The sequence below is a fragment of the Bathycoccus prasinos genome (genome assembly GCF_002220235.1).
Source record: "Bathycoccus prasinos genomic : Chromosome_9".
Classification (NCBI taxonomy): Eukaryota; Viridiplantae; Chlorophyta; class Mamiellophyceae; order Mamiellales; family Bathycoccaceae; genus Bathycoccus; species Bathycoccus prasinos.
The window spans coordinates 817920-841908 of record NC_024000.1 but is presented as its reverse complement, the minus strand read 5'-3'; the positions used below and the strand labels follow the sequence as shown (position 1 = coordinate 841908).

The following is a 23989-nucleotide window of genomic DNA, read 5'->3' as shown; positions in this document are numbered from 1 at the left end:
AGAAGAAGAAGACAAAGAAGAAGATGATTTTCAACTTGGAAGGATTGACGGTGTACTTCCCGTACGAGTACTTGTACCCGGTACGTTTTAAACGAGTAGATTTTTTTACCATTGCTATTCTGTTACCATTTTCTTCGTCGCGCTTCTCTTTCTTTCCGTATCCGCGCACGATTCAGACGACGACGTAAACGACGACGACGACGACGCATCATCATCTCATCATCATCGTCAATTTACTCACAAGAACTCACATCATCACAATAATAGGAACAATACGAATACATGATCGAACTGAAACACGCGTTGGACGCGAAAGGTCACGGGGCGTTAGAAATGCCCACCGGGACTGGGAAAACGATCACGTTACTCTCGTTGATTACCAGTTATCAGTTGCAATACCCACACTCGTGCGGGAAACTGATTTACTGCACGAGAACGGTGCCTGAGATGGAGAAAGTTTTAGCGGAGTTGAAAGTTTTGCAGAAATATCGCGAGGAGCACGTGGAGAAAGGGAAAGAGGAAGAGACGCACATTTTAGCGCTGGGGTTGTCGTCGAGGAAGAATCTGTGCGTGAATCCGAAAGTTTCCGAGGAAGGATCGAGAGAGAGCGTGGACGCGAGGTGTAGAAACTTAACCGCCAGTTGGGTGCGCGATAAAGCGAAAGAGGAAGCCGAAGAAGGCGATCAAAAAGGAACGAAAATAAAAACGGTTTTAGAAAACGAGAAGATTAGGAAGAGCAATCTGTGCGAGTTTTACGAAGATTTAGAAGCGCTTGGGGCAGAAGCGGAAGTGCCGAAGGGCGTGTATACGTTGCAAGATTTGAGAGAGTTTGGACGGGAGAAGAGGTGGTGCCCGTATTTTCTCGCTCGACAAACGTTACAGAGAGCGAACGTGGTGGTGTATAACTATCAATACTTGTTAGACCCGAAAGTTGCCGGGTTGGTTTCGAGAGAATTCGAGGATAACGCGATTGTCGTTTTTGACGAGGCGCATAACATCGATAACGTTTGCATAGAAGCTTTGTCGGTGAACTTGCGTTCGCAGACGTTGGACGCGGCGCAGAGAAACATCACGACGTTAAACACGCGCATAACAGAAGTGAAGAAAACGGATAGAAAAAGGTTGCAGGATGAGTACGAGCGATTGGTGTCCGGGTTAGCGAACCAGGGTGCAATTTCAAGGCAAAGAGGTGAAGATTTAATGGCAAATCCAGTCATTTCCGAGGACGTCGTGCAAGAAGTTATTCCGGGCAACATTCGACGAGCGGAACATTTCGTGGCCATAATGCGCCGATTTGTCGAGTTTTTACGGCACGAGTTACGCGCACCATCAGTCGTACAAACCGCACCGAGGATGTTTATACAGAAATCAGAGGCTGGTGGTGGCGTCGACGCGAAGACGTTGAAATTTTGTTACGATCGTTTGACGTCGCTGTTGAAAACTTTAGAGATTGTTGATACGGAAGAGTTCGGCGCGTTGTCTAGCGTTGCTGATTTTGCAACTTTAATCGGTACGTACGATCAAGGGTTCACCATCATAATGGAACCGTACGACGAGAGATATCCGCACATTCCCGATCCAGTTTTACAGCTCGCGTGTTTAGACGCTTCTTTAGCGGTGAAACCAGTCTTCGAGAAGTATCAATCCGTATTCATTACGAGCGGGACTTTATCGCCGATTGATTTATACCCTCGATTGTTAAAGTTTCGGCCGAACGTCATGAAATCACTCATGATGACGTTAACTCGGAAGTGTTTGTGTCCCATGGTCATCACTCGAGGCGCCGATCAACAACACATCTCCTCCAAGTTTGACATGAGAGAAGATCCAAACGTCATTCAAAATTACGGGAAAGTTTTAGTAGGATTAGCGCAAAGTATCCCGGACGGTATCGTCGCGTTTTTCGTCTCGTACTCGTACATGGAAAATATCATCTCCAAATGGCACGATACCGGGATTTTACGAGAGATTATGCAACACAAGTTGATTTTCATGGAGACGCAAGACGTCGTCGAAACGTCCTTAGCTTTAGATAATTACCGCAGAGCGTGTAACGCCGGTCGAGGTGCCGTTTTTCTCTCCGTCGCGAGAGGTAAAGTTGCCGAAGGTATCGATTTCGATCGACACTACGGGCGCGCTGTAGTCATGTATGGCGTGCCGTATCAATACACGTTGTCTCGAATTTTACGAGCGAGATTGGAGTATTTACGAGAGACGTTGCAAATCAAAGAGCAAGATTTTCTCACTTTTGATGCCATTCGACAAGCGTCGCAGTGCATCGGTCGAGTCATTCGTTCCAAAGCCGATTACGGATTGATGGTCTTTGCAGATAAGCGATATAACTCGCACGATAAAAGATCGAAGTTACCGAAGTGGATATCCAATCACATGACCGAAGAACTTTTGAATTTGAGCACGGATATGGCGTTGACGGTGTCTCGAGCGTTTATGCGACACATGTCGCAACCGTTCTCGGCTGGAGAAGCCGGGAAAACGCTATTTGACCAGCAAAAAGTGGACGAAATCGCCCGACGGATGGGATATCCGGGAGGTTGCGCGGTGAATTTAGCGCCGCCGACCAAAAGAATTAAATAAATAGTGTAGTAGATACCAGTAGAAGTAGTTTTGTTTGCGCACCAGTACAGTAGCGAATTTCTAGATACATAGAGAAGAATACTATCCGCGCATATCGTCCACATCTCCGCTACTCTCTCTTCCCGACGAGGAGGAGGAGGAAGAAGAAACGCTCAGCTCGTATTCGGCTAATTTCGACGACTCCGCAACTCGCGTCAACTTTTCAATCGCATCCTCGCTCGTTTCGCTTTGGAATAAAATCTCTGCGATGTCCGCGTGCGCTTCCTCGGATACGCACCGTAAAAGACGTTCGAGTGGTTCTAAATCTTCAATCCTCCCTTCGTTTTCTAAGGCTATATCTAATCGCGTTTGTAACAAAGGGTTCAATTTTGCCTTTTCTCTGTACACGGCTTCGTCGAGAGGGCGATATCTGCAGAAGAAACCAATGTGCCAAGGCATGAATAAATCAAATCTCTTCTTTCCAATCGCATCGGCGCCGAAATATTCCTTCATGAACGTCGTCAATTTGAAATACACGAGCTCTATCCTTTCTTTCGCGGTGAATTCAATCGACGTGTTTGTGTAAAACTCTTTAAATATCCACGGTTTTATGAGCGCGCCGCGCCCAGTCATCGCGCCGTCGACTCCAGACAAGGCCATTTTATCTCTCGCCTCGTACCACGTTAAAATGTCTCCGTTCCCTATAATTGGAATCTTACTTCGGCTTTTAATCTCGCCAATCAAATTCCAATTTGCACTTTTCGTGTATCGCTGCTCTTTCGTTCGTCCGTGAACGATTAATACGCTCGCACCCGCGTTTTCAATCTCCTCCGCTAACTTCAAAGCCGGTTTATCGTCTTCTACGCCGAGTCTAATTTTCACCGATAACGGTAAAGGCGACCCGTTTGCTAAACCTTCGACCAACTTCGCCAGCTTTGCCGGTTTCCTCAACAATCGCGCACCTAAACCTCTCTTCGTGACTTCGTGAGTTGGACACCCGCAATTTAAATCCACGAAATCCGCGTTGAATTCATACGCCATCCTCGCCGACCGAACGCCTTCTTCGATGATATTCGTCGCGATTTGAGCACCAAAAATCTCCTCCGAGTCGTGTCGCCGTAAGTGCGTTTTCTCCACCGGGTTCCCTCGATTTAAGAATCTCGCGTAGGACATCTCCGACACGAGGACTTTTGCCTCGAACGTCGCGCACAGTCGTCGAAACGGTAAGTTGCCTCCTTTCGTCAGCGGGGCGAGCCATAAGTGATTGATCACTTTTTCTCTCAAACGTGTTTTCTCTTCCTCGGTGACGAGTTTATAGTCGTCCACTTCTTCTCGTTTCTTGCGAAAGTTTCTTCCGTCAAAGTGTGGTGGTTTTGGTTTCTTCTCTTTCGTCTCTTCGTTTTCTCGATGTTCTTCTTCATCATCATCTTCTCCGACCGTCGTCGTCGTCGTCGCCGCAGGCTTGGCGTTGGAAGAAAAAAAGAACGAAGAAGAAGAGCCGCCGTTCGCTTTCATCATCAGAATAACGGTATTATTATTCGTCTTTCCTCGATGATGATGATGATTATGATGATGATGGTGACGACGACTTTTAGAAAAAGAAGATGAGAAACCATCAGCAGCAGCGGCAGGAACGCGACGACGACTCGCGGCAAAAGCAGTTTTTGCCAAGCACCGAGAAGGCGGCGACGACATCGACATCATCACGTTTTTAATACTACTTTTGTGATAAGAGTCGTTTTAGAATAAAGGAGGAGGAGGATGCTTTTTTTTCACCTCTTTCTCTCTTCTCTCTTCTCTCTTTTTTTTACTTTTTTTTACTTTTTTTGCCTCTCGATCTCTCTTTTATCATGACTCTTCTTGCGTAACAACAACGAACCAACACCACGAGAGAGAGATTTAGAAGATTAAAATGATGATGACATCGTCGAAAGTCGGTGGTGTCAACGGTGGGTACGTGGAGATGGAGAGACAAGATCAAAACACAAGCACGACCTCGACGACACCGACGATGTTCTCAAAAGCAGCCTCGTTCGCCTCCTCTTCTTCCTCTTCTTCTAAAGGTGGAGAGAAGAATAATAATAAAAAGAATATCAACGGAGCGACGAAAAGGTTGTTGTCTCGCGCCTTTTCGAGAGTGAAAGACGACGACGACGACATAAACAACAACAACAACGAGGAAGAAACAGAGGACGAACACGAACTGTTATCGTCGTCGACGCCGAAATCAACGACGATTCAGACGACAAAAAGACAAAAGAAGAAGAAGAAGAAGAGTTTAACTCCAGCGAGAGGGAGTTTGTGGTCGCCCAGGAGAGACAACAGTCCTTTACCGACGAAAAAGAGCAGCAGCGATGGGGATGGCACAAAAAATCCCAACCACATGGAACGAGGGGAAGACGTCATCACGCAGTTTTTAGGGGACGACGAACCTACCACGATACACAACAGAGAGGCAGAGATGAGTAGCAGCACGAATAACACCAACAACACGAGGAGTAGTAGCATCAACAGTAGTAGCGGAAGAGGCAATAGCGAGAACTCGACGTCGACGACGGTCCTCGCGAGGAAGAGAAATATCTTTGCTCGATTCTTTGGCGCGTGTTTCGGAGGCGCGAATGCGTCGTCGTTCAATGACAACAATACAAATACGAAACAACAACGAAACATACGGGATGATGCGAAAGCACCGCTCAGGAAAGAAGAGAAAGCGCCGACAGTTGCCGGGTGCGTTCCGGTTCCGTGTCTTAAACCGCAGTTCTCCAACGTCGTCGGCGAAGGATTTACTTTGCACACGGGCGCGTATTTTCTCCCTGCACCGGAAACGTACAGATGCGCGAAAAGCGGCAACGCGACGAGTAAGCCATGTTTAGTTCTCGATTTAGACGAAACGTTAGTCCACTCGTCGTTTCGGCCGATACCGAACCCGGATTATATAATCCCGGTTGAAATCGACGGCAGGATAACCGACGTGTACGTGTTGAAAAGACCTTGGGTGGATTTGTTCTTAATCGAGATGGCAGAAAAATACGAGTTGGTGGTGTTCACGGCCTCGTTAGCGAAATACGCGAATCCTTTGATGGATAAACTGGACGTCCACGGTGTTGTTCGACACCGATTATTTCGAGACGCGTGTTACCCGTTCCAAGGGAACTACGTCAAAGACTTGACCTGTTTAGGCCGCGACTTGCGCAAAACCATCATCATCGACAACTCTCCTTATTCCTACATGTTCCATCCACAAAACGCATTACCGGTGTCATCGTTCATCGACGACCCAGCCGACGACGCGCTGTTCGACATGCTTCCTCATTTATACCAGCTCGCGGAGAGCGAAGACGTTACGGTGACGTTGTACCAAAACGAAGGGTACATGCCTCGCGCTCGATTTTACCCCACGCGCATGGACAGAGCGCCCGCGTACGATAGGTTAGGCAACAAAATCTAGATAGATACTAATTTACATAAAGGCATGAAATTTCCATTTTTCACTGATATCAGTTTTGCATGTTCTCTCTTCTTCTCTCTCTTTTTCGAAGCGTCGAAGTTGTGTTGTTGTTTGTATTATATTGCGATAGATATAATTGACTGATTATTGATGGAAAAAAACTTACCAAAAACGCAACAAACAAAAGAGTCTCGTCTCGTCTCTTCCATTCTTTCTCTCTCTACTACTCCTACTATTTATATTTGTTTCCATTATTCGATATGACGTCGTCGTCTGATGGTGGTGGTCGTGAGGACGGTGAACACGCCGCCGCTGCTTCTAAAGCTGCAGAAGAAGAAGAAGAAGAAGAAGACAAAGAAGAGAAGACGATTTTAGTTTTACCGGAGTCGAACAACGACGACGACGACCGAACCAAAAAGAACGACGACGACGACGACGCGCAACACGAACAACAACAAATAATAGACCCGGCGGTAGCGGCTGAAATTCCAGAAGACGTCTTGAAAGCGGCGTTAGGGGAGGATTCTTCGGGAGGCAGACGACGGACATCTCGCGTGACAAAAGCGAGAGTGATTATGATAGACGGACAACCGGTGTTGCGTTCGAACAACTACGGTTTAACCGAAGGCGAACCGAGCGTGTTTTCGAGCGAGTTGGGAGGAGACGATGGAAGTCGAGAAACGCGTCCGGGTCGCACGTCGTACGTATTCGAGCAGAAGAAACCGAGAAAACCGTACACGAGGACTAAACCGAGGGCACCGAAAATTTTAACCGCCGACGAAGAGGCGACGGCGGTGAACAAGAAAGATATTCAAAAGGACATCGAGTTGGCGATTTCGAAACGGGCCAAGTACTTACATCAACAAATATCGCATTTAAAGCCATTCATGGAAGAGAAGGCGGTGCAAGCATTAGAGGAGAGAGCGGAAAAGTATGAACCGAGCGATAAGCTGTTGATGCCAGTTGAGAATCAACCGGCGGCGATTACTGCGGTGTTGAGAGAGTACCAGCTGGAAGGTTTGAGGTGGGCTGTTCGAATGTTCGATCAAGGATGTTCGTGCATCTTGGCCGACGAGATGGGTTTAGGAAAAACGTTACAATCGATTTCGTTTCTCGCGTGTATCAAAGAAATGCGCGGGGTGAAAGGGCCGCATTTGATCGTCTGCCCTCTCTCAGTAATGAGTTCGTGGATGGACGAACTCGCCAAATGGTGTCCAAAATTAAGAGTCGTTCGGTTACACAGTTCGGATGAAAACGAACGTCAAAGGCTACGAAGAGAAGTCGTGATAAATACAGAAATATACGATGTCGCTCTAACGACGTATGAAATGGCGTGTAATCCATCTTTTGCGCTCGCGTTGACGCAAAAAGTGTACTGGAGATGCGTCATCTTAGACGAAGGGCACAAGGTGAAGAACGAAGAGACGACGGCGCATCAGATTTTGAAGCGCATTCACCGTCAACACACCATCCTTTTGACTGGTACGCCAGTGCAGAATAACTTGCACGAGTTATATGCGCTTTTATCGTTTCTTCACCCGGACGTGTTTACTTCCTCGGAGCCGTTCGACCGCGCTTTTAATTTGAACATGAGGGAGCATAAAGTCGACGAAAAATTACTCGCGAAGGCGCACTATTTAATGCGTCCGTTCGTTTTGAGGAGAGTCAAAGGCGAAGTGGAAGTTTCGTTACCGCCAAAAGTTGAAACGAAAATTATGTGCCCTTTGTCCTCGGCACAAACGTTCTGGTACAGGCGGTTACTGATGCGGGAATCGGGCGCTTTGCAATCGCTCGAAGCGGCGGCTTCCGAGAACGAGAAAAAACTTGCAGGAGTCGCCGGCGAAGATGCGAAGGAAAAATCTAGTAGCGGTGGCGGCGATTGGCGCAAATTGAATTCACTGTTGATGCAACTGCGGAAATGTTGCAATCACCCGTACTTGTTTTCGCCGGGTATCCAGGATGAAGGCGTCACCTTAGAAGATATCATCGAAGCCTCAGGGAAGTTATCGGTATTAGATCGCATTTTGATCAAGTTGAAAGAAAATGGCCACCGCGTGGTTATTTTCTCGCAGTTTACATCTATGTTGGATATATTAGCGAATTTTTTGCATTTGCGCGGTCATCAATACGCTAGACTCGATGGTTCTACAAATCGTGTGCAGAGGTCTATAGATATTGCGGCATTCAACCGTCCAAATTCGCCTGTATTTGCATTTCTTTTAAGTACTCGCGCGGGTGGTTTGGGCGTAAACTTGCAAACGGCAGATACGTGCGTCATGTTTGATAGCGATTGGAACCCTCAGGTAGATATGCAAGCAATGGCGAGAGTCCATCGCATCGGTCAGAAGAAAACGGTGCACATATATCGATTAGTTACTGCTGGCACCGTAGAGGAACGAATGACGCAACGCGCAGAGAAAAAATTATTCTTAGAAAAAATGGTATCCAGAGGCTCAACTGCCGCTGCAGAGGCTATGGAAGCGCTGGATAAAAACGATTTGTATTCGATGTTACGTTTTGGTGTCGATGCCGTCTTCTCTAAAGATTCTGGCGATCCGCCGACAGATGAAGAGTTATCCACGCTCATGGATCGAAGCGAGGAGGGCGAGCGCAAACGAAGAGATTTGCAAACGCTGAAAGAAGACACGCAGTTTACGGCGACTGATTTCGTTGAAGGCAAAGCTGAGGAAACTCCTATTTCAACATTTATGATGCCGGCAAAGATTGCAGAATCCGTCGGCGATGCATCTTTAGTTCAGGTGAAAAAGAACACGTCTTTAAAAGAAATCGCAAAGGAGTTTCAAAGCAACATACTTTCCGGTAAGCGCAATCGAAAGACGACGACTATGCAAGTTGACGGCGGTCATGGTCTCGGTATGGTTACCGTGTTAAAGTCAAACGATTACGATTTACAATCTGGCGAACCTTCCGTAAACGCGAAAGAGTCGGGGTTAAGTCAAGCGCAATTACAGGGCGGGAAACGTTCCCGCGGTCAAGTCGCGGGAAGAGATTACGGTCACGCGTACACGTGTCAAGGATGCTGGGACGGTGGCCAAATCGTCTGCTGCGACTTGTGCCCAGTTTCTGTTCATCCTGAATGCATTGGATACACCATGGAAGAAATTGGACGCACGGCGAGATGGTCATGTCCGCACCACACGTGCCACGAGTGTGGCCGGAAGTCTGCCGCGGTCGGTGGTTTGTTGTTTCGATGCGAGTGTTGCACTCGCGCCTATTGTGAAGACCATTTACCGCATGGTGCTGAGATAATAGGAAAATGTAAACGATTTGAAGCGTTAGGACAGATACACCCGGCACAGGCGTGCTTTATTCGATGCGACGCGGATTGTCAAAAGTTTGGTGAAGAACACGAGGAGATCAAGAAATACAACGCCGGAGGTGATGAACACGGAGGTGGTGTAAAGGGATCGTCCGGATGGGTAATGGGTAAAAAAGTTGCCATCACGGACGTTTGGATCGAAGATCGCGATACGGAGCTCGAACTGCCATTAGGGAATGGTTCCGTGAAAGCGCTGGCGTACGCCACGTTTACGGATCTCGTTCACTTTTTGTTGCGAACAGAAGGTCCGAAAAAGAACCAAAAGAAAGGAAAGAAAAAGAAACCAGAAGAAATAGAAAACGAATTAATTAACGATGCGATCATGGAAGAGGAAGCAGAGGAGGAAGAAGCTCCCGAGGCTGGTGAGGATGCCGTGATAAGAGGCGCTGTTGCGTATTACACGAAAAGGAACGAAAGCGTTGATGAAATCGCCAGAGAGCGAGGATTGGACGCGCGCGATATTGTCGCTTGGAATAAGGCGGAATATCCAAATATTTCACGCAAGTCGCAACTTTTAGAACGCACGAAACTTTGGATGCAACCAGCACCGCCACCATCAAAGACTTTAGAGAAATTGTCTGAGAAAGAGCAGGCGCAGCGCTTGCTTGAACAGCGCAAAGCCGCAGAAGCTGCAGCGGCTGCTGGATTAGTAAAGGGTAAGAATGAAAGCGCAAACACGCAAGATGCAAACGTCAACCCTAAAGATCCGTGCGTTTTCGGGCGACCTCTGAAACTTTTGAGACAGAAAGACATCGATCCTGCGGAACGCGATAAAATTATGGCCGAAATGTTCCGACGCGTTCGTCCTCACCTGGAAAGAAACAAAGAAATGGCGAAAGCACGTGAACGCGAAAATGCGGATTTGGCTAAGATTGAACAAGAAAAGGAACGGATCCGTTCGAACGAACGCAATCGTCGCCTAGAGAGACGCGAAACTGGTGCACCTGTTTCCGGGTACGATCTCTTGCGATCTGGATTAGCTTCCGGAGTCGAAGCCTCTATTAATCGAAGAGGAGCTCCTCTTCCCGTAGTTTTGCCGCATAAGGGTCGAATCGACGAAGAAAAAGTAACGAATATTAGAAACGCCATCTTGAGAACGCTCGGCGAACGCAGACGAAAGATGAACGCCGCGGCGACGACGACGAAAAAGAAGAAAGAAGGTAAAAACGAAGAAGAAGAAGCGTACATAACTTCCACTGAAATAAAAGTTTTGATGGCGAGACTTTATCGCGCGCACGATGCGGCTACTTTAGACCATGCTCGCGCGATGTGGACCCACGACGAATTCGGGGACGCTCTCGGATACAACTTGGCCATTGTTACTCTAGAACGCGATGGATTTATCGAATCCAAATTACATAGAAAATGGCCGGAAATCCTCGACTTATGCTCTTTACGATTACGAAAGGATGCTCAAATTCCGGATGCGCTCAGCGGTGAGTGCTCAATTGAACCTGTTGATGAAGATGAACAAACAGACGGCGACGTTGACGACAAGAGGAGTACGGGCGAAGCGAAGAAAAATCTCGTTATGGAAAAAGTTCCAGTCAAAGTTCAATGCGGAGGAATGGAAGGATTTATGCGTCCAGGAGCTCGAAGAGGGGAGGAAAACGTCATGTTCTACAAGAAAGATCGAAAAGGCAACGTTACTTCTGAGGAACAACTCGTCACGGCTCTCGAGTTTGAGCGTTTGGGTGGACGAGGCAACGCACGAAAGTGGCGTCAATCCATACGTATACATAGCGGTTACCCGATCGAGGAACTAGAAGCGGATGAATTGAAGAGGGGTGTGCCCATTGGTAAATGGTTGCGTGACGAAGGTGGCACGTGGCGTGCAAATGTCGTCGGTCGACCAGCGGAAATCTGGTCGGACGGTTCGCAAGCGTATAAATTTTGCGAGTTTGTGGGGTACAAAGCCGATTCTGGAGAACACGAAATTCGGTACGAAGATGGCACTCACCAGTGGTTGTTCATATGTCTGAATAAGTTCCGATTTCCAGACGGTCTCCCGGTGAAGTTACCGTACGAAAGTATTCCATCTGCACGTAGTCGCTCGCGAGCCAACGCCAATAAGGATGCGTCTGGAGGAGGAAGAGTAGGACAACGAGGCGTCGGCGGCGCGTGGGCCGCAGATGGAATAAATATGAACGCGAGAGGTACGCTAAACGGCGAGGAAGCTTTGGAATCCGGATATAGAGTGTATTATTGCGCAGCAGATGATACCATCGATGGAGTTGCAGCCGCTATTGGCGTGAACGCGAACGAGTTGTACTCGTGGAACGCGCCTTTTTATGAGGAAGGAGACTTGCCACAATCTGGACCGTTGAAAGAAAAGACTCGATTGTTCCAACAAATTCCGCCACATCAAGACGAAGTGCTTGCCGGAGCGGTCGCGTTTAACACCGTCAAGCATTTTCCCATCAAAGCTGCGGCTTTAGAGACGGAAACCGACTTTCCGGGCGAAAATGAAGAAGTCTATGACCGAGGTAACCCTGGTTCTAAACCGGGATCGAAGCGCAAAAGCGCGGAAGGAGGAGACGATGACGATGAATACGAGAACAATAACGAAAACAACAACGAACGAGAAGGCGAACAACTGAAGCAAGGGCGCCAAAAGAAAAATTCGAGGATAAAGAAGCGTGATTTCGTCGCGGAAGCGACGCAAGCCGCTATGGAACTCGAAGCTGAATTGGACGCCCAATGCGTCGTTCGAAATATCGCCATTCCTTTTGAGTACAAGGATAAATCCGGTTCCTTGTGCGATGGCGGACGAAGTGTGTATATGAAAATGAGTGATGAAAAGCTTAAAAATCTCAAAGAGCAACGCGATCGCGCAGTTTCAGAACAGGAAGAAGCGTACGAGAGTGCTAAACAAGAGTACGCTCTGGCGCAAGAAATGTTCGAGGCGCAAAGCAAAGCGTACGTCGACCAGCAAGAGGAAATTCAAGCAGAGAAGAAAGCGAAAGCCGAGGCAAAGATTACTACTCCAACAACTATGGATGTGGACGAGAAGGTCAAAAAGGAAGGAATCAAAAAATCAAAACGCACATTGATTAGAAAGCCAAAACCTCCGCAACCTCCGGAACAACCGACACCAATCGCCGATTTGGATTCGTACGAGGTCATTCCTGTCGAAGAGTTTGTTGATGACGATCCACAATGGCTCGAAACTGCCAAACGTGCGGGGTCACAAATAGATATCAAAGATATTCTGAGATCAAAAGGAGCGAGCATCGGCGACGAAGCCGTCGGGAAGTTCATTGAAATTCTCGTTCCAACGCGCGGTTTATGGCGACGAGCTACGGTGACTGCGTTCGATACTTTCACCGGAGAACACGAATTGACGTTCAAATATCCCACGCCGCGCAAAAACCCGATCCTTTTTCCATCGCCTTCAGATGACGACGAAGATGAGGAAAAAGTAGAGGAAAACTTGACGCAGCGCTTTTTCTTACCTCTGTTGACAGTGAGATACTTGCCATCCATCTGGGAGCCTTACGAGGGGGTTCCGGAACCACCTTTGGAAGATGGTGGAATGGTTTTTGCTTTACCTCCCATTCCGGTCGCTGTCGGTGGCATGCGAGGCATCTTGTTACCGCAAGGACGCCGCGGCGAGGAACTCGTTCGTTACGCCGTGCTTCGCCGAGATTCAGGTGACATGAAGTGCAGAATATCCGAATACACGTGTCCAGCGACTGAATTTGAGCGCTTGGGCGGGAAAGGTTCTGCGAAAAAATGGCGCCAGTCGTTGCGTTTAGTCGGAAAACATGCAGTCACCCAAGAAACGATGGGAAAATGGCTGAAAACGATTGGCGCGCAAACTGGAGCAGATTCCATCGGAAGACTAGTTGAAGTCTTTTGGCCCGTCCATGAAACCTTCTTCAATGCGGTCATTGAATCGTTCCGTGCGGATACGGGTGAGCACGAAGTTTTATACGACGATGGAAGCAGAGAAACCGTGCAGTTGAGCATGCAAACCGTTCGATGGGGCGGTAAGCAACGAGTTCCGGTGAATCATCCACTACCTGGATCGAACAAAGTCGTCGGCGGCGGGAAAGCTTCGAAGAGAGCGAAAACGAGCAGCAACGCGCCGCCAAATTCTGGCAAAAGGGCGACTAAAGTCATCGTTAAACAAACATGGATACAGTGCGACGACTGTTCCAAATGGAGGCGTGTTCCTGAAAAGTCAATCGCCAATCTCGGCGACGACGACAAGTGGGTCTGTAAGATGTCCGCAGACACGACGTATAACAAATGTTCGACGAAGCAAGAAATGACGGATGAGCAAATAGCCAAAGAATTTGAAACGTTATAACGATACTAAGTAAAACGATGACGACGACGATGCTCCTCTTCTTCTTCTTCTTTTCTCTTTTCTTCTAATACAACAAATGTTTTTAAAAACATACTTCTTAACGACGATGATGATGATGTAGACGTTTTCCGTATTCCTTTTACGTCCCCATTGCTCTGGCTTTCCTTCTCTCACCTCTCCCAACCGCGGTGTAACCTTTTTGAATATTCGACACCGACCTAGACGCGCCGCACGATTGACACCTACAATAACTTAACCTCGTCGTCGCCTCTTTCACTAACTGCGTGTCCGAACTCTTGCACATGTTGCAAATCACGTAATCGATAAAGTAGTGTCTCAAAACACCTTCGAACACTTTCGGCAGAAATCTCCCTTTAATAATCAGCCTTTGCTGACCGTCTAAAGTCCCAGTCGTCCCGAGTTCTGCCATCATGTATTGCGTCACGTGCTCGTGCGGTCTGTGCATCGCGTTGCAAATCTCCATCAAGTTTGCAAACACCGTCTTCTTCGTCCCTTCTCTCGCAATTTGCGGCGGTTTAATAATCGTTTTCGTCTTCTCCGACAGCGCCGGATTCTTCTCCTTGAGAATGCCAAAGACGCGACCGAGAAGTTCGTCGTAGTGGTAGTCTCGATCGGAACCGTCCCAAGGGAGACCTAACCCGGATTGAACGCCGCCGCCGGACGACGAGGTCGTCGCCTTTTCCTCCTCTTCGTTCTCTCCTCCTCCTTCCTCGTCGTCTGATAACGCGAGTTTCTTCTTCTTCTTTGATTTCTTCTTCTTACCAAACTCTTCGACTGTTGTTATTGTTAAAGTTAAAGTTGTTGTCGTTGTGAAGGTTGTTTGAGAGATTTTTGTGATTTTTTTTTAGTGGTGAGTTTTTTTTTTTTTGAAAGATGAGACAAGTGAGAAGAGAGATAACTGTGAAGGAGTGATTTTGTCTTCTCACCACTCTCCGCTCATCAAATGCTCTTCTAAACATCACCAGCAGCAGTTTTCAGGTCCAAAAGCGGCTCGACGACAGTCATCGCGTTCTCATCATCGTCACCATCTCTTTGAATGACGAATGAAAACTGCTGCTGCGTTAAGAAAGGAAGAAGCGGATGAAGAAAAAAGAAGACGAAGAAAAACCCAAAACGAGAGAAAAACACGAAACACGTACGATCCAAATCTTCTATTTTCTCCGCGACGGCTGCCGCGACACCAGCATCACCACCATCATTCGGAGCATCTTCCGTCTCGAACGCGTCGAAATCAACCTTCTTGGATTTTTTCTTCTTCTTTTTCAAGTCAAACTCTTCGTCGGACATGATTCTTTTTATACGATGCGTGTGATTTTGTGTCGGCTTTATCAGAAGAGAGGAGAACGAGAAAAAAAGGAGTTGTGTCTTTCTGAGAAAAGAAGAACGAGAAGAGGAAAAAGTGAAATTATTATATGTGCGACTGTGTAAAGTATCATACCATGAAACGCTTTTTTTTATAACAACCGACCGTTAGCTCGCGTCGTGGATTTTATTGTCTTTGTCTTTGTCGTCGTCGGTCGCGAGTAGTATTCGTCGTCGTATTCGTCGTTGTATTCGTGAAAAATGATGGTCGCGCGCGATATCGTTCGGCGGCGTTAATCGCAACGCCACGGCGAAGGAGCTCTTTGTTTCGCGCACGACGAGACCGGACCGTCGACGTCGGTGTTACACTCGTAGACTTTGTTGAAAGCGTCCGCGCCGAGAAAGATGTCGTTTTGTTCGGAAATCGCCGCCGATCCCAACCACGTGCTGCCGATGTCGTCATTGAAGTGAGTTGCGTTCAAAAACATTTCTCGCATGTTCACGACTTCCTCCACGTCCCATTTAGAAATACCGGTTCCTTTGAACTCCCTGGCGTTCAAAAACATGCGAAACATAATTCTGACCGACGACGTGTCCCATTTAGAAATATCTTGGTTGAAGGAGTGCGCGTCACGAAACATTTTCTCCATATTTGTCACGTGACTAGTATCCCAATACCCGATGGCTTCCTTGAATTCAAAATTCGCGTCGAACATTCTGTCCATTCTCGTCACGCTGGAGACGTCCCAGTATTTGAGACCTTTGCCTTTGAACTTGGGCAAGAAACGGAACATATACGCAGTATCTGTTGCATTTTTCATATTCCAATAGCTCAAATCGGCATCGAAGAGCGATAGTGACAGTTCTGTGACTGTTCCGCCGCAGCGGGGCAAAAGAACGCTTGCATCAAAGAGTTCTTCAAAATCTTGGACGAGCGAAACGTCCCATTGCGGAAGGACGCCGTACTCGCTCTCACGAGCAAATTCGGTGCAGATACCGTGAATTGGTTCTTCGCCGAGGCAATTACAAACTGCACCTTGAAGTTCGGCGAAATTGTTTGAAAAAACTCTATTACCGAGAGCATTGAAAAAGTACGGCTTTTTCAATTCGCACGTATCCGGCGGGCCACTCGTCGATGTCTCGCATACCCACTTGTTGTTAAACGCGAGAGCTCCCGAAAACATGTTCGTAAATGGGATGTAGGAAGACGAAAGATCCCATTTGCTCACGTCACCGGCAAACTTAATTGCATCGAAGAACATGTTTTCGAAATCTAAGACGTTGTGAACGTCCCATTTTGAAATGTCTTGATTGAATGATAGGGCGCCTAAAAACATATTTCGCATAACGGTCACGCTCGACACGTTCCAATCACCAATCGGTTTGTTGAACTTAATTGCATCGAAGAACATGCTTTCGAAACCTACGACGTTGTGAACGTCCCATTTTGAAATATCCGCGTTAAATTTGGAACATCGACGAAACATTCCACCCATATTTTCAGCATTCTCCACGTTCCAAAATGAAATCGGTTCGATAAAATTAGCGCAACCGTTGAACATAAACAGAAATTTTTGAGCTCGAGACACTGACCAGAATTTCAAACCAGTTCCCAAAAACGCAAATTGATCAGCGAAAGTATCTTCGAAATTCAAAACCTGCGACGTGTTCCACAAGCTCAAATCCGGATTGAATTGTTCTAAAACTTCCATTGGAAGCATTGGAGTACAAAGCGAAGAAAGCGAAGAAATAGTCGTTAAACGCAATCCTGAAAACGCATATGACATATCCGATATCTCAGACGTATCCCAATGCGAAAGAACGCCGTAAATGTCGCCATCAGAATTTCGCTCGGTGTAGCCAACTTCGAGGCAATTACCTTTCACGGGCTCTTCTCTCAAACATTGGCAGATAAGATCGAAAAACTCTTGTTGCGGCACCGGTATCTTCTTACCAAACTTGTTTAAGGGCGGCGGGCTCGGTGGCGGACTCGGCGGCGGACTCGGCGGCGGGCTCGGCATCTCCTCTTCCCAGCCGCGAACGAACAGCGCTTGCGCGCAAATAAAAACCAATGTCGCGCAGAACATAGTTCGAAGACGTGCCGTCCGTAACGCCATGGTATCAACTGTTACCTTCGTACTTGTATAGTCGGTTCGTAGTTATCGCTCGATGAAAATGCAAATACTTTCTGAAGAATATTTTTTTCTCAAACTTTTTGTCAGTTACTTTTTTCGCAATTTCGCCTCGAAGTAAAATCCAGTGCACGTACTTTTTGTGTAATTCGCAGAATGTTTGTTAACACTTTCCGAAAAGAACATTTCGTCGTTCTCTTCAATCGCGGAATAAGTCAATCGTCCATCGTTAACGTTTTTGGCTTCATTTCACGCAATCGGAATCCCAGGCGAATTTCTTCCTCGTTTCCACGGAATCCCAAACTTTTAACTTTCGCGAGAGGTACTTTGAATTGAAAAAATCCTTCTCGAGCACTTCATAATTTTCTAATATCCGTTCCTCCGAGGACGCTTTCACGACGACTGCGCCGCACAAGGTTTTGCTATTGCCTCTATTTTTCCGCCCTCCTCGTAACAAACCCCACGCTAAGAGAATTTGGGACGGTTTCCACGCCTGGTCGTCCGCGATGTCGGCCGCCAGTTCTCGTTCCTCGTCTCCTCCTCCACCTCCTCCTTCTTTCTCTTCCTCTCGCGTGGAAACGAACGCGTCGTCCAACAAGGGCGCCCCACCTCCACCAAACGGCGAGTACTTCACCACCGCGATACCTCTCGATTCGCAAAATTCAATCAAATCTTCCTGCGGCCACATCGGATGTGCCTCGATTTGGTTTACGCTCGGCTTAATCTCGCAATAACTCAACAGCTCCTCCAAATGTCTCACGTGATAGTTCGAAACGCCAATCGCGCGAATTTTGCCTTCTTTCAAGCACTTTTCTAACGCTCTGTACGCGTCTTTCCTCTTCTCTTTGTGTATTTCCGAGGCTGGCGAGACTTTCGACACGCCCGGCCAATGTAACATGATTAAGTCAATCGCGGGTATTCGCAACCGGATGAGAATTTTTGCAACTGCTTGTTCCACCAACAGTTTCGAATGCATCTCCGCCGGTGCGATTTTCGACGCGAGAAACGGCATCTTTCTCTCAAAATTCTTTTTCGTCTTCTTCTCGTCGTTCCCATCGTCGTCGTCGTCGTTAGTTGCCGTTTTTGTCGTCGTCATCCATTCCTCCAGCGCTTCACCAATATCGCTCTCGTTTTTATATATAGACGCCGTGTCAATGTGTTCGAAACCAATTTCCAACGCTTTCTTCACCGCTTTCGTGCACTGCGCGCCTTTGAGTTTATACGTTCCAAACGCCAAGCGAGGCATGAACACGTTCGGTGAAATCTCTATCGTCGTCGTTCTTTCGTTGTTGTTGAAATTGTTGTTCGTAGACGACGACGAAGACATTCTTCCGCGATATGAGAAGGAGAGTGAGTTGTTTGTGACGAACTCTCTTTTTACAACTGTTTCTTTCACTCGTCGCATCAGCGACACAAAAAACATCATCATCCTTTTCTCTTCTTCCGTCAGAGAAGAAGAAGAAGGATGGGCAACCAAATATCCACGAACGCGCCGAGAGTGCAGGTGAGCAACAACAACGCACACTTTTTTTATTCTCTCTCGTTTTCTCTTCTTCTTCTTCTTCGTCGTCGTCGTCGCATCTATAACTAACACGGGAGAACTCTTAAACTCTTACACTCAAATCAAACGTAGGTATCGGATTTAGTGCAAACGGACGTTCCAGAGTTGAAATATAAAGACGCGTTAGGTGGTGGACGGTTTTTCAAGACCCATCGGTGCGAAACGAAGTCGTTTACGTCGTCGATACCTTCCGCAGAAGAAGAAGAAGAAGAAGAAGAAGTAAAAAGAGGAAGAGAAGAAGAAGACAAAGGAACGACGACGAGAAGAAAAGCCACCAATAAAAATACAAACGAAGAGGAAGAAGAAGAAGAAGAAGAAGAAGAAGAAGAAGAGGCGAAAGAAAAATCCACCAACAAGACGCGTTCAAAAGTCATCCTCAAGAAAAGGAAGAAGACGACGACGACGACGAGGGGGGGGAATTTTAACGAAGTAGGGGACGTGGTGATTAAAGTGTACGTGAAACGAGGACAGGTTCCAGATTTACAGAAACACGAAAAACGAGTGAGAGATATCGGTAAGACCCTGTTGAAATATCCAAACTCGAAAGATATCGTGCACGTGTGGCCGTTTCAGAAGGTGAAGGAAACGGAAAGGGCGGTGTATTTGATGCGACAGTATTCGTTTTCGACGCTGTACGATCGATTAAATCAACGACCGTTTTTGTCGTTTTTGGAAAAGAAATGGATTTGTTATCAGTTGCTACACGCGATGAAGTTTACGCACGAGAGGAACGTCACGCACGGGGACGTCAAGTGCGAGAACGTGCTGATGACATCGACGAATTGGGTGTTTTTGTCAGATTTTGCGAGTTTCAAACCAAAGTCGGTGCCGGTGGATAATCCAGCCGATTTTACTTTTTACTTCGACGCTGGAGGGAGGAGAAGGTGTTATTTAGCACCGGAAAGGTTTGTAGATAGTAACGCGAACAGCAGTAATATTAATAACGATAGCAGTAGTAATCTTCAGGAGTTGGAGATGGAGAAGGAAAAAAGAATACAAAGAGGCGCGCGAAGAGGGAGTAAAGGATATACTTCGGACGGAGAAGAGGACGACGAATTTTATAGCGAGTATGCGATCACGAGAGAGATGGATGTGTTCGCTTTAGGTTGTGTTATCGGCGAACTGTTCACAGATGGTACGGCGACGTTTGATTTAGCGCAAGCGCTCGCGTACAGAGACAAAAACGAAGGATACGAACCGGACCATTTCATCGCGAATAATCTCTCGAAATCAGTTCCAAACGACAAGAAAGCCCGAGATGAAATTTTGAACTTGATTTTAGCTATGATTCAACGCGTTCCGTACGAAAGACCGTCGGCGGAGGAAATATTCAACTCGTGTGTTGCGTCTGGGTTTTTTCCTGCGTATTTTGACGCATTACACGCGATGGGAAGTGACATAATTAACGCCAACGCAAGTTTAGACGTCACGATTGAATATTTGAAAAAGGAAGTTCCCGATATCGTCAAGAAGATTCGGAAAGTGGAGGAAAGGCTACCGTCATCGAAAGCGAAAGGCGGATCGCCTGGTATACGTATTCTTGCGCAATATCTGTGTCTAGCTATACGCGCGTGCAATGTACAAAGTGTCCGGGTAGACGGATTTTATTTGCTTGAAAAGTACATCGGCAAATATTGCGACGATCAGACAAGAATCGATCTCATTGTCCCAAGATGCGTCGAAACGATAAAAGAAAAAGACTCTGAAAACGACGACGATAACGATACTGTCGTTATTGTGAATAACATCAACAGCAGTAGTACGAATAGTAACAGTCGCGCACCATCGACGTCTCGAGTGAAAGCTGCGGCGATTAGGACTTTAGAGGCGACGCTTTCTCGAGCGTGTGATTTGCAGAAATCAGATTCAAAGTTATTCCAAGACTACGTCTGGCCAGCTTTGCGTCAACTCGCAGCTTTATCGTCCAGTGCTGCACAAGCCAACGAAAGTCGGAACGAATACGCGAAAGTTACGTTAGCTGAAACGCTCTCCCGCTTTTGTCAAAACGCGTTTCGGTTTTCCGCGCAGCGCTCAGCCCTAGGATGCAAAGAAGTTCTCGATGAAGACCAAGCGAGCTTAGCTGAAGATTTCGCAAAGTTGACGACGGTAAAGTCTGGGACGATTTACTCGGATGAGATTGGAGGGGGAGATGCATCTACGTATACCGCTTTCGATGATGTGGACAACAATCAAAATAATTCAATGAACCCAAACAATACCGCTAATGGAGGTGATTTTGGTGAAAGCGCGAACACGAATACTACTTTTGGTGGAAAGAAAACATCGGCGAGTGACTCATTCGACATATCTATTCAAGCGCACAGAAACGAAGCGCGACAAATTATATTGGAGATTTTTGCGAGCTTGAACACGCATCCAAATGCCACGGTGGCTTTGTTGGAAAATATGGGGGGGATCGCAAAGTTTTTCGGCCGCAAAGAGACGACGAGTTTTTTATTGCCGCTCTTAGTGACGTGCTTAAATGCATCCGATTGGCGGACGAAGCGTGCGTTCTTATCAAACATTTCAGATGTTGCCATGGAATGTGGGGCATCTGTCACAGAATCGTTTGTCATTCCCTGCGCGGAGAGGTGCTTGACAGATATAAATGATGACGTGGTTCAGGCAGCATTACAATGTCTCCATAACATCGTCTCTGCTGATGATGAAAGTGATGAGAATACGGATTCAGATTATGTAATCGCAAGCGCCGTTTCGCTTGATTTGCAGACATCTGTCATTGTTAACGCGTGCTCAAAATCTGCGCCGTTGATGTGTCATCCGATCCAATCTATACGAGACGCAGCGATTGATTTCTTCGCCTCGGCTGCAAAGAAACTTGGACCAGTCGATACTTTTGCATTTCTCGCGCCAATAGTTGAACCATTTCAAAGAAAAACACTGGCGCCGTTGCCATCATCGTCGTCATCTCTTTCGTCTTCGAATGAACATAATAAGAGTAAAGATTCCGTATTGTTGTGGGCAACGTGCCCGGATGCGTTTCAAGACGCTCAAAGTTTACGAGCCGCTTTGAGGGATCCACCATTGAGCGAGTCGTACGACCGAGCTGTTGCTTCTTTATTGCAGAGTAATTTTGCTTCTGCTGATGATTTGAATAACTTTGCAAATACGGTCATCTTAGAATCTTTAGCGATTGAGGAGTCTGTGCAGCCTCTAGTACCTTACATTCTGGCAACGTTAGAGGCGCGACGAAGACAAAACGCCCGGGTTCTTGAATCACGCGAGGGAGTAGCTATTGCATCAGGAACCGCCGCAGCATCAAAGCATACTTCTGCGTCTGCCATTCTCTCTACTTTCCGCAAACCCCTCGTTGTGCCGAGCAAGTCTATACCTGTGGTGGACGTTGTGCAAACGAACGATGGTTTTGAGAATTCTGTCGCTTCCAAATCTCTCCCCGCGATTTCAACTGCGGCAAGGAATATATCATCGTCCGCATCGTGGGTTCCTCGCGGTGTGCTCTGGGCTCATTTGAAGGAGCACAGAAGTGCCGTGAATCATCTCGCCACGGCGCCTACGAATGCAAACGTGCCGTATTTTGTATCGTGCTCTGATGACGGGTCGTGTAAGATTTGGGATTCCAGACGATTGGAACGAGATGTATCGTTTCGTTCGCGCCTGACGTACGCTTCTCAGAGCGGCAAGATTAAAAGCGCGTGCGTCTTATCTGAAAATAGAGTCTGTTCAGGCTCCGATTGTGGGTCGGTGCACGTGTGGCGCGTGGAATATGTAAAAGCAACGAAAACATCAAAGAGCACCGGAGAAGACGGTCCAGAGGGCAGAAAAAGAATGTACACCGGTGCGGCTGAAAAGTACACTGGTGCGGCTCAAATATACACGTATGATATTTCGGAAGGTGCGGTCGTTTCCACCCTGGCGATTTCGCCAAGCGTTGTTGCCTTTGCAACGCAGCGTGGCGGATGTAAAGTTTGGGATTTACGGCAGTCCACCCGAGGTGACGGGAGAAGCGCGATTGTCTCCTTACCTTGGCATCCGAAAAGAGGCGTGATTACTTCTCTTGCAAACGCAAACGGTGAAGTATTGACATCTGATTTTAGCTCTATTCCCTTCGTAAACAGTGGGAATGTTAACGAAGAAGGCTTCTCAACCTCGCCATGGTTTGTTTTATCGACGTCGACGGGTGAAGTCGAGCTCATCGACTCGAGATTTATGACATCTGTTGCCCGATGGAAAGCTCCGACTCGAACAAGCGCGAGAAATGCATCATCCGCAGCAACGCAGCCACGTAGGAATTTGCGCACATTCGCCGACTCGATTTCATGCATGAGTGTTCGTGCGTTCTTACCTCCGTCTTCTGACGCCATGAAAATGATGAAACCTCTGGTTTGGTGTTCACACAAAAGGAACGAGATTGCCTTGTGGGATGCATCCACTGGCGAATGTAGAGAAGTTTTACGAACTTTGGACTCTAGTTTAATTGGCGTTGAGTTGGAAGCAGCGAGCAGAGCCCGGCCGAACGTGTTGGCATCTGGTACGAGTTTACGTAAACTCGACTCTGATTGGCGCTTGAGCGACCCTTTTTTACGCTCTCAAACGAATAAATACAGTCAAGCCGACTTTACTGCGACAACAACAAGCAGCGAAAGAGAAAAAAGAGAGGAGAATTCTGTTGAAAGCGAGGAGGATTCTAATTGGAGCGACGTCGAAATAAACGAAGGCAACGAAGAATCGGGATTCGACAACGACAGTTTCCGATCGCTCCTCTCCTTGCCGTCCGGTGTGTTAATCTCGGGAGGCTCCGATTGTACCATACGCGCGTGGTTTCCTGGAGATAGTTCAAAATCCCGCATTCTCTCCGGCCCGCCTCGTCACGGTTCTAGTCGACCTCGATACGTGGAAACCCGTCTAGAATCCACCTCTCGTCTGGTCCGCGTCGGCGAAGCGAAACAACGTCCCACGTTCATTCGCATTCAGCAAGAAACCTCTCCGTACCAATCATCATCGACATCCTCCTCCGGGAGACAAAGACGCGGTGGTGGTGGTTTTGCTGGTACTGATAACGACAACAACGACGGCTCCAGCGCGGCTGCTCGCGAAAACTCCATCGCGAGCAGAAACGAGGGCCACCACGACGCCATCACCGCGTTGGCGACGGTCCCGTCCTACTCCTCCTCTTCCTCTTCCGCCGGCGACGCGTTCAGAGGTGGTCGAATGCTCTTATCGGCCAGTAGAGACGGTGTGATTAAAGCTTGGAAATAGAGAGAGAGAGAGATAAATAGCGAGAAGTTGTAAATATTGAATCGTCATGTGTTTACAT

At 47.4% G+C, this 23989-nt stretch overlaps 9 protein-coding genes across 9 annotated transcripts; 5 read left to right on the top strand and 4 right to left on the bottom strand.

The window, feature by feature from the left end:
* Nucleotides 1-23: 23 nt before the first annotated feature.
* Bathy09g04450 (unknown protein) lies at nt 24-188 on the top strand (the record flags this gene model as incomplete). Its single annotated transcript, XM_007511061.1, has 1 exon — nt 24-188. The coding sequence occupies one exon, from the start codon at nt 24-26 to the stop codon at nt 186-188; it is 165 nt and encodes a 54-aa protein (XP_007511123.1).
* Nucleotides 189-282: 94 nt separating this feature from the next.
* Bathy09g04440 (predicted protein) lies at nt 283-2595 on the top strand (the record flags this gene model as incomplete). Its single annotated transcript, XM_007511233.1, has 1 exon — nt 283-2595. One exon carries the CDS (start codon nt 283-285, stop codon nt 2593-2595), a length of 2313 nt encoding a protein of 770 aa, XP_007511295.1.
* An 81-nt stretch (nt 2596-2676) lies between these two features.
* Bathy09g04430 (TIM-barrel protein, nifR3 family) lies at nt 2677-4269 on the bottom strand (the record flags this gene model as incomplete). The annotated part of the gene is made up of 1 exon (XM_007511160.1): nt 2677-4269. The coding sequence occupies one exon, from the start codon at nt 4267-4269 to the stop codon at nt 2677-2679; it is 1593 nt and encodes a 530-aa protein (XP_007511222.1).
* Nucleotides 4270-4486: 217 nt separating this feature from the next.
* On the top strand, nt 4487-6022 carry Bathy09g04420 (general stress response phosphoprotein phosphatase Psr1/2, putative; the record flags this gene model as incomplete). The annotated part of the gene is made up of 1 exon (XM_007511151.1): nt 4487-6022. The coding sequence occupies one exon, from the start codon at nt 4487-4489 to the stop codon at nt 6020-6022; it is 1536 nt and encodes a 511-aa protein (XP_007511213.1).
* A 260-nt stretch (nt 6023-6282) lies between these two features.
* Bathy09g04410 (predicted protein) lies at nt 6283-13677 on the top strand (the record flags this gene model as incomplete). Its single annotated transcript, XM_007511099.1, has 1 exon — nt 6283-13677. The coding sequence occupies one exon, from the start codon at nt 6283-6285 to the stop codon at nt 13675-13677; it is 7395 nt and encodes a 2464-aa protein (XP_007511161.1).
* A 139-nt stretch (nt 13678-13816) lies between these two features.
* Bathy09g04400 (predicted protein) lies at nt 13817-14985 on the bottom strand (the record flags this gene model as incomplete). The annotated part of the gene is made up of 2 exons (XM_007511179.1): nt 13817-14472; nt 14661-14985. The coding sequence occupies 2 exons, from the start codon at nt 14983-14985 to the stop codon at nt 13817-13819; spliced, it is 981 nt and encodes a 326-aa protein (XP_007511241.1).
* A 308-nt stretch (nt 14986-15293) lies between these two features.
* Nucleotides 15294-17117, bottom strand: Bathy09g04390 (predicted protein; the record flags this gene model as incomplete). The annotated part of the gene is made up of 1 exon (XM_007510809.1): nt 15294-17117. The coding sequence occupies one exon, from the start codon at nt 17115-17117 to the stop codon at nt 15294-15296; it is 1824 nt and encodes a 607-aa protein (XP_007510871.1).
* A 259-nt stretch (nt 17118-17376) lies between these two features.
* Bathy09g04380 (YtbE (Aldo/keto reductase YtbE)) lies at nt 17377-18459 on the bottom strand (the record flags this gene model as incomplete). Its single annotated transcript, XM_007511106.1, has 1 exon — nt 17377-18459. The coding sequence occupies one exon, from the start codon at nt 18457-18459 to the stop codon at nt 17377-17379; it is 1083 nt and encodes a 360-aa protein (XP_007511168.1).
* Nucleotides 18460-18597: 138 nt separating this feature from the next.
* On the top strand, nt 18598-23931 carry Bathy09g04370 (predicted protein; the record flags this gene model as incomplete). The annotated part of the gene is made up of 2 exons (XM_007511026.1): nt 18598-18636; nt 18766-23931. 2 exons carry the CDS (start codon nt 18598-18600, stop codon nt 23929-23931), a joined length of 5205 nt encoding a protein of 1734 aa, XP_007511088.1.
* Between the last annotated feature and the right edge of the window lie 58 nt (nt 23932-23989).